This window comes from Echinops telfairi, unplaced genomic scaffold, assembly GCF_000313985.2.
Source record: "Echinops telfairi isolate 266 unplaced genomic scaffold, ASM31398v2 ScPeMD7_655;HRSCAF=1070, whole genome shotgun sequence".
Lineage (NCBI taxonomy): Eukaryota > Metazoa > Chordata > Mammalia > Afrosoricida > Tenrecidae > Echinops > Echinops telfairi.
This window is the reverse complement of record NW_022104553.1, coordinates 9,627,916-9,636,951: the sequence shown is the minus strand read 5'-3', so window position 1 is coordinate 9,636,951 and position 9,036 is coordinate 9,627,916. Positions and strand designations below refer to the sequence as shown.

The following is a 9,036-nucleotide window of genomic DNA, read 5'->3' as shown; positions in this document are numbered from 1 at the left end:
GGGAAACTCGGGCTGGGGGTGCGGAGGGAGGGGGAGAACTGGAGAGGGGACAAAGGCGGGGGAGTGGATTGAGGGACCTGGGAGAGGGCAACGGGGTACTTGGGAGACCTGTGAGGCGCTCAGACCCCAAAGGGAATGAGAGGGAGGCCGAGTCCCGGACGCTGAAGCCGGGGCTGGGGAGATGGGATATAAACGGGGCTGAGAAAGGAATGGCGCTGGAGGGCAGATCTAGCGGTCCTAGAGGGAACCAAACCTTTTTTTCTGGTCATCGGGACACGAGGTCCCGGCCCGAACCCGAACCCCGGGGACACCCTAGCCTCCAGTGCCGTGGGGGAGGGAATTATTGTTGGGTCCGCCACCCTCCCAGCCAGCTCCCCTCCTCCCACTCACACAGCCTCCAGCCAGGACCTGGTCCCACCCCACAAGGGGAGGGCCCAGCCGCAGTGTACCCTCCTACCTTCCGGATTTAGCTCGGCCTTCCTCCCTCTCACCTCCGGCTCTGGCCTTCTCTGGGGTCCCGTTCTCCCCTGCCTTGGGCCTTTGGGGTTCCAGGCCTGGGGCTGCCCAGGAGGCCTGGCTTTGTCCGCGCGTCCGGGACCCCGGGGCCCAGGAGCAGCTGCCTGGGCCAGCTGCGGCCGGCTTCGCCGTGACCATGGCAACGCAGCCCGCTCCCCTCCTCCGAGCCTCCCGGCCCCCGCAGAGAGGGAGGGAGCAGCCTGGCCTCGGAGAAAGGGAGGGGAGGCCGAGGACTGAACGGAGCGAAAGGGAGACCAGAGACAAAGATACCCCAGACAAAGGGAGGTGCCGCGACGAGTGGGGGGAAGCAACCTTGGCTGGTGAGGGCTGAAAGCTTGGGCGGGAGGCATTTGGTCCTGCTGAAGGGGGATGCGTCCAGACCAGAGGCCGAGAAACATGGAATCCTGAGAGGGAGAGGCTTGAAAAGTCACCCTCCATTGGGTCTTGGCCTTGTAAACGCACGCCCCCCTCCCCCCCACCATGATCCTGTACAATGGAGATAATGCCTGTCCCAGTCGGTTGGAATGACAATGACATTCCAGTGGTTTCCGTGGCTACGGCATCTTTGGAGGGCTCTGACCTCCGGCCTTCTGGTTAGGAGCCCAGCCTGCACATTCCCCATGGGTACCACCCAGGATTCCCTAATATGATGGAAGAAACCGCCCCAGCAATGCCAACATGATCTCCCTCTGTGTCCTTCTGAGTTTTGCTTCCAATTCATTCCACACACAATTACTCCAGAGGGCTCGCCCCGCAGCCCCCCCCCCCCCCTCCCGCAGGACTCAGCTATTTAGAAACTATTGAGAAACCGGGCCCACTCCTTGTTCTCTGGGCATTTACCATCCAGAGGTGATGCCGGGTGCATGTCTTACGTAACATGGGCAGACATGATGGGTATTCATAAAAAGGAAACCAGCCCTGGGCTATAACTTACCTTATAAGGCATCTGCCAGCGCCATCGGCAGAGCTGGACCATTCCCCACTGAGAATGCAGAGAGGAAGGGTAGGCAGAGGTGACTAAGGCTACGTGAAAATGGGCTTGTGCCTGGAAGATGGGGTTCTGTTCTGGAGAGTAACCTTGGTGCAGCGGGTTTGGAACATTTTGCTGCAGTTTGGCTTACTCTAAAGAAGGACAGACCCTCGGCGTCTGAGCGGGAGATGACATGATTAGATTTGGGGTGTTTTCAAAGGAAACAGGGTGAGGCCTATATAGCTAAGCAAAATGGCTTAGGGGTGGGAATTAGAAGCAGGCCAGTGGTTCTGCCCACTGGTGGACTGGCCTGGAATCTCTGGGGCTCTGTTTCCTCATCTGATGCTCTGTGTGGTTTAAGTAGTAGAGTCCTCGGCCTGCATGCATTAGGCCGCTGTTTGATTCTCAGCCAGCACACCTCATGCACAGCCACCAGCCGCCTGTCGGTGGTGACTTCTGTGTAGCGGAGATGCTGAACAGGTTTCGGCAGCTGCTCATGGGGATGGTGCAGGAGTGCACAGCGGTGCATTTTGTGGTGCCTGCGCATCTCATGACTTGGAGCGTGACCCCACCAGCAGTCGTGAAACCCTCCACAGGGCAATGGGGGGGACGAAATGTTTTTCAACGGTGCCTAGCATGTAGTCAGCACTTGGGGGTTGTTTTCATTGTTATTAGACTGGGGAGAAACGGAAGGAATGAAGACCAGCTGTATTCTGTCCCTGCCCAGCTGCTGTCTCAGCCTTAGCCCCAGGAAAGCCTTGAGGAAACGAGGCATCTCCAAGAAGGTTATGCTCAGGCTAGGAATGTCCCGTGTTCCCACCTCCTCATTTCGGTGTCCCTTGGCTGTAGACCGTGCAGGGCTATTCATCAAAAGGAAACCAGGCCCAGAGGCTACAACTTACCTTACAAGTTGTACTTTCCCATCCAGGACTTCGGAAAGATCCCTCCACCTCATTCATCCAAGAGAGAGAGAAAATAGGAGAGGGGGCTAGGCATGGGACTCCTGAACCCCTGTGTGGCTCTGGAACCCTTAGACCTCAACCATCTGAGTCCGTTGAAGGCCTTCCAAGTGATGCAGCCATACAGTGTCTGCTCAACCTAGTCACAGGGGTCAAAATGCCTCAAGCCTGGACGCGGCTTCCCCTCTGTTGTGCACGTGGTCGCTGTGAGTCTGGACCACCTGGGTGACACTTAACCATGGCCCTGGCAGTGATAAGACAAACCACTGAGGGGGGTGGGGGGGCGTTTCTGAACAGGTGCCCAACACGAACTCTGGCAGAACCTTGGCATAGGAAGTGACAGACATTCATGCAGATACACCGGGCAGGGCTCCCAGGGCGTGTGATGCGGCCCTACTTGCCGGCGATGAGTGGTCCCGCAGCACCGCGATGACCGAGTCCCCTCGCAGGAACAGCTTGGAGATGTAGGGTCCCGGTGGACAGGCTTGGACTTCTTCTTGCCCTGCCTGGCCGCTCTCGGGGACCTCGGTCCACATCCCCTTCACGTTCTCCGGCGCCATGTTGCTGTGGAAGGCCTTCGCACTGCGCAGAAGCTTCTTGCTGTTGCGACAGGTGATGAGCACCTGGGCGTTATTCTTGACGGACTGCGGGAGCACCAGGAGGCGCCCCGTGCTGAACTCCTCCTCTGCTTCTGCAGCTCTTCGCGGAGTGGGGGTGGGGGCGGGCATCTCGCTCTGGGGCGTGTTGAGGAGGCTCCTGGTGCTGGCTGCCTTCTCTGATTCTCTGCCACGTTGCTTCTGCCTCTGAACTGTCCTCGCTTTTAAGGGGCAAAAGCCCAGAGGTAGAGAAGTCAAATAACTTGCCCACAGACCCATACATAATAACTGACAGATCTAGAAGTCACACTTTTCCTCTAAAGCCAAAGCTAGACCGGCAGCCTTCGCCACCAGTGGCCACTTCTACGCATTTATGATAAGGTCTGAGCCCTTCCTTTATAGTGCATGAAGATCTTAGGACACAATCTCTAGTTCTCCTCTTTCTTCATCTCCCAAGAATGCTACTGGCCCATATCCCTCTTGTTTGTGTATAAATGAATGCACAGAGTCCAAAAATGGGAAATGATTAGCTCAAGGTCACACTGGAAGTCAAGGTCATTAGATAGACTGTTATTGTTAGCTGCCCTTGAGTCTGCCCTTGACTCATGGTGATCCCATGTGCAACAGAGTGGAACTGCTCCATAGGATTTTCTTGGCTGCGATCTTTATAGAAGCAGATCATTAAACCTTTCTTCCAAGATCTTGCTGGTAGTTGCATGCAGACTATTTGCTATTTGCAACATCCAGGGACCTCAGAAATAGGCGAGGATACTATTTTTCAAACTGAGATCCCTGGGCTCCTGAGGACCCAAGAATGCCCTATGAAAATTCCAGGTTTTCATTTCCCTGGTAACTTTTTAAAAGTATTCTAAAGCTTCTAGCTTACAGAATGTTCAAGATTGCATGTAACTGATCCCTGCCCTGTTCTGGAGTGCCTGTTCTGATGTTTCCCTGTGAATGGCCACATGAACACTTCTTTAATTGTCTTGGGCTAATAGGCCACATTAACACTTCTTTAATTGTCTTGGGCTAATATGAAAAGAACCATTGTGCTAAAGAAGGTTCCTTAGCATTTTGAATAAACACGAGTGGCAGGGCTGGGGAGCGGAACTGAGTCCTCTCTGGACACACAGTGGACTCTCATGCCAAATGCAAAGGGCCTGCTGTGAGCAGAGCGTGTTCATGAGACCTTCATACACACAGAACAGCACGCCTGTCGCCAGTGGTGTGACAGTCCTGTTGGTTTTCATGCATTTGCCTTTCAAGTTTTGTTTGTATCTGCTACTTTGGGGCTTGGGGCCGCATGAAGTACAGTACTGCAGCATGAGGAAATCAGAACTAGCTAGTACACACAGTCTGCATACCTTTAAGGCATAAAAGCAATTCAGTAAAATCCATGAGAGTTGTTTTCCTTTCCACAGGATCCATACAGGACTTGAGTTCTAGTCCTTCTGTGCTTTGGGAAGTCTCCAAAGGGAATCTTCAAGGATTGAATCCCTATGGAAACAAAAATGGTTCTCACCCTTAAGATCCAAGGCAGGGACCTTAGAAACCACCCCCTCCCATCCCCCGCCACACACACACCAGCTAAACAGCATAAAAATTTTTTAAAGCTAAGCATTCAATTCCACCCCAACCCTGGAAGAAGGGTCTGCCCACATAGACTTCTACTCAGACTATTGTAGCAAAGTTACACTACTGCTGCCCCTCCTACGGTGTTATCTGAGAAGATAAGTGGAGAGCCTAGACTTTCATCTTGGACCAATAGTAAGAGTCCTTTCCCTCGCCAATCCCCCCACCCCTACCCCCACACACAGGGGCAGAAGACCAGGGAAAGAGCATTTCAGGCATGTGCAGGCGCTTGGAGGTGTGAACGAGACCACTTACACTGTACGTCTTACAGGCTTTAAGCAGAAGGAAGGAGAAGGGTGAGATGCTATTGCGGAGCTCGATCAGCCACAATCACAATGCGGATGATGGTGAGTACCAGCAAAGCAGCTTAAACAAAAACTCTGGGAGCTTCTGGATTCATGTAGTGGTTCAGCGATGTCATCAGATCCCAACATGTCCCCCAGCTTTCTGCTCTCCTATCCTCGGTGTGTTAGGATTCGAAGTCTCGGAGACTTGGATCGGCCGCCACAGCGACAGCCGTCACAGCCCCAGCCCCCTGCCTGGATGCTGACAGCTCTCCCAGAAGCGCCCCAGCAGAGTTTTCCACACATCCTATCGGGGCCAGAGCCCATTATGGCAAGAGGAATGAGCGTGAGAGGGCTGGTGTAGAGCGATCAAAATAAAGCCTCCCTTTGCACTAGGAAGGGACTAGTCTGAGTGTCTGGTAGGGCAGCACTGAAATGCTAAACAGACTAAGTTATTTAAACGCTTTGCCAGCCAAGAAGAAGGGGGTCGCTGTTTTGTGGGCACCAAAAGTGTCTTCCACAAAAGACTTTCATGAGATTGGACAGGCTTTCTTGAAAAGACTTGCCCGCATTGCCAAGGGGCTTGGATTGTATCCAGTAGGCTCTGGAGCATGTTAATAAAAATTAAGCCTGGGCATGATCAGATTTGCATACTGCTCTAAAGGGCAATTTGAAGAAGAAGTGAGATTCCAGGCAGGGGCAGGAGAAGGAGGCATTATGTGATTATATTTCGTGTGTTGCTCAAATCATGCGCAAACCAGGGCAGGTGGACTGGTAGGTGGGTGGTTAATTGATCACACTTGCTGTATCTCTTGGGGCTCCTTTACCGTGAATTTCACAGCCCTTCAGCCAGGGGTGGAACTAAGTCCAAGTACAGAAAATCGTCTCTTGCTGCCTGACGGGTATTCAGCACCATCTACAAGGTGGGGGACCGAAACGCACAGATGTAGGAGGGACAGGGGAGCTGGCCATGTTTGAATCACAGGATCAAAGCTCACAAGTGCTATTTCTACCACCGGGCTTTCCCAGCAGCCTTCCTCCTTGTAGTAAAGAGACCAGGATGACATCCAGAGACTCCTACCAGCCTAGTTTCAGCCGTGGCGTAGTGAGCAATACCCCGACCAATGACACATGTACCTGGGGGGGAGGGGTGGGCCCAAGGGTCACACCCTTCTGGGAAACCATTGATGAGGACTTCACCGCGACCTGCCCCCCACTAGAGGATACACCACAGTGATGCATCAGGAAAGAGGCCCCTGGCTTCCTTTGTCCCAGGAACCTGTTTCCCCGAGGGAAGAAATGGTCTTCCCCCCCATCCACCCCACACGGTCACGTGATCATCAACGGAGGCTGGAGCACCTGTATCATCTCTTTCAGTGGGTTCTCCACTGCCCACCACCAGTGGCCAGATCTGCTATGTTGCCCACCTTCTGGAGTCGCCCAAGCAGACGTTCATCTGGAACAAGGCAGGACAGTTGTTCTCCAGGAAACCCCTGCGGGGGGGTGGGTGGGGGTGGGGTGGGGTGGGGGATTCCAAGGGAGGAGGGGCGGAGGAAGTATCTCTACAGAGATCTCGCTTCTGCGGAAGGGGGACCGCCCTTTCACATATTTATTTATTTTAAAAAATCATTCTATTGGGGGCTCTTATAACATTCCACACATGAATTATATCAGGAGTATTTGTATGGATGTTGCCATCATCATTTCCAAAACATGTTCTACTTGAGCCCTGGGTATAAGCGCCTCTTTTTCTCCCTCCCCCACCCCCCACCCCTCTCGGTCAATTATATATTGTTAGTAGTATCAATTATATATTGTTACTAGTAATCCTAGTTACTAGTATTGTTGCTAGTTACAAGTATATATTGTTACTAATTATATAGGGTTACTAGTATTTTGTATTTTACACAGTCCATTGTCTCTTTTCACCCACATTTCTGTTATTCATCCCCTGGGGGTGGGGAGTGGCTATATATCCAACCTTGTGATGGGTTTCCTCTTTCTCCCCTTTCCCTCCCTGTGGGATCACCCAACTTTATAACATCAGCTTCAGAACCTCCTACTTGCAAACAGAGTAAAATTATCCAAATCATGAGTGAATTCCTCGCTGAATAAAGGAATATGCGGTCCCATTAAATGGTGTCTGAAGCGTGTATTTTCAGATGGATAGACAATTAACAGAGGTGGGGCAGGGGGAAGGGGGCTGAAAGTCTCTGTGTTCTGACCCAGAGAACCAATCACAAACCAAGCAAATCAGAAAGGCATCATAATTCCTAATAGCTAAATAAATAACATGGTTGTTGTTGTTGTTTTTTTTGGGGGGGGGGTTGTTGTGTTTGTTGTTCCTGGACATGAAGCTAACATTCCAGGCTGGTGTTCACCCTTGGATGATGGTCCGCCTGAGCTGCGTTTCCCTGGAAAATAGACTCTGTCGCCCTTGGCATTGGAGTTGGGGGTGGATGAGACTAGGAGGGGAAGCCAGGGAGCTTAGCCTCACTGTTTTTCTATGGGAATTTTCTCCCTAAGAGCTTTTCCTCAATGGTAGTCTCACAAAAGCAAGAACAGATCTTTATGTGTCACCTGGGGGTGGGGGTGGGGGTCGTACAGGATCCCTGGTGGTGTAGTGGTTGTGCTTTGGGATCTGATCCATCAGATTGGCAGGTCGAAACTACTCGCCCCACTGTGAGGGAGAGGCGTGGCTTTCCACTCCCGTAAATGGCTGCAGTCTCGGAAACTCCCAGGGGCGGTATGAGTCGGCACCGACTCAATAGCAGGTGAGTTTGGTTTGGGGGTTGGGGGACCTTCTCACGGGACCTTCTCCCACACAGAAAAGCCCAAGGGAGGGTGATGATCAAAGTTTTCAGGGACTAATCCAAATCCAAGTATGGAGGCCCTAGGGATGAACCAGTCACCACCCCCAGTGCACTGCCTCTCTGCTCTTTGGGCCACGTCTGCCTGCAGGTTCTCTCCAATGCCCCTCCTGGGCCCCCCACAATCTCTCACCATGCCTCCTCTTCAACCTTCATCTCCCCAAATCTTTTTCCTTTCACTTCCTCTCAAAGTCTTCCACTTCAGCCATGCCCCGCCCCCCACCCCCACCCCGCACTGGGCTACCCACATACCCTCAAGATTAACAACGCTGGCCTCCTCTGGAATCGCGGGGTGCTCACAGCACAGCCACACGAACAGACACTTGACCATCCAGCGCTGCTGCTGCGAGTTTGGGATGTGGGAAGGAGACGGTTGGTTTGTTCCTCTCCCCTTTATTGTGGGGGGTGGGAGCATAGCAAGGGTTAATCTCCTGCCCCACGCCCCAGCAGGTTAAAATAGCAGTGGAGCAAAAAGAATAGCACTCCACTTGGCAAGGCAAACGTCAGGGTCTACTTTCCTGAACCATGACGGACTTCACACGAGAGAACTCCCCGGAGCAGAAGTGCAGCTGAGCCCCAGGGACGTAACCCACAGCACCGTCTTGAAGGTTAACGTGTAAGACTGCTCTTTTTCCATCTTGCACCAGGCTGCAAACTCCATGAAACAGAAACCATCTTTATTAGGTTTCCTGCTTGTGCCAGAGGCGCTGAAGCCCCAGGTCTAGTGGGGAATTCGGGAAGGATTTGCGAAATAAGAGAATGAGTCAAGAACAAATCCTTCTCCATAAACGCTGGTTCCTTGCAGCCATTTTCACAACAGCCAAAAGTTGAGTTGGCCTCATTGTCCATCAGTGGGCTAGGATGTCAGGTGACCCCATTTGCATATCCCTGCTGGTTCCTGGGGAAACGTAGGTTACACGTTTGGGATTTGGTCGCGAAATACTATGCATTTGCACCATAGATGAAATGAGAGCCCACCTTGGGTGAGGTGGACCAGGAACACAAATGGCACATGAATATCGCATCACCAGAGCCTCTGGGATGGAACCCTGGTGACGTAGGGGGTCACACACTGGGCTGCTAATGAGACGGTGCGTCATGGGAAACCACCAGCCCCGCTTTGAGAGGAAGACGAAGCTTTCCACTCCTGTACAGACTTCCAGTCTCTGAAACCCACAGGGGCAGTTCTGCCTGCTCCGTAGGGTGGCT

General features: G+C 52.7%; 2 protein-coding genes and 1 pseudogene across 6 annotated transcripts in view; 1 reads left to right on the top strand and 2 right to left on the bottom strand.

The window, feature by feature from the left end:
• The window catches only part of DDR1 (discoidin domain receptor tyrosine kinase 1), a 24,574-nt gene extending 20,079 nt beyond the window's left edge, over positions 1-4,495 (bottom strand). Inside the window, exon 1 of one of the 5 annotated variants that reach the window (XM_045292426.1) lies at positions 4,406-4,495. The gene's annotated coding sequence lies outside the window, so the exon portion shown is untranslated. Of the gene's footprint in view, positions 1-457; positions 635-4,405 lie in introns of those variants that run through there. The other 4 variants (XM_045292433.1, XM_004711780.2, XM_045292430.1 and 1 more) reach the window with 4 other exon arrangements.
• The window catches only part of LOC123521918, a 13,236-nt gene extending 5,431 nt beyond the window's left edge, over positions 1-7,805 (top strand). Inside the window, exons 4-6 of the mRNA XM_045292259.1 lie at positions 4,945-5,020; positions 6,335-6,460; positions 7,786-7,805. Of these exons, the coding sequence (XP_045148194.1) occupies positions 4,945-5,020; positions 6,335-6,460; positions 7,786-7,805 (222 nt within the window). The remainder of the gene's footprint in view (positions 1-4,944; positions 5,021-6,334; positions 6,461-7,785) is intronic.
• Positions 2,839-4,480, bottom strand: LOC101662168 (annotated as a pseudogene).
• Positions 7,806-9,036: the final 1,231 nt, after the last annotated feature.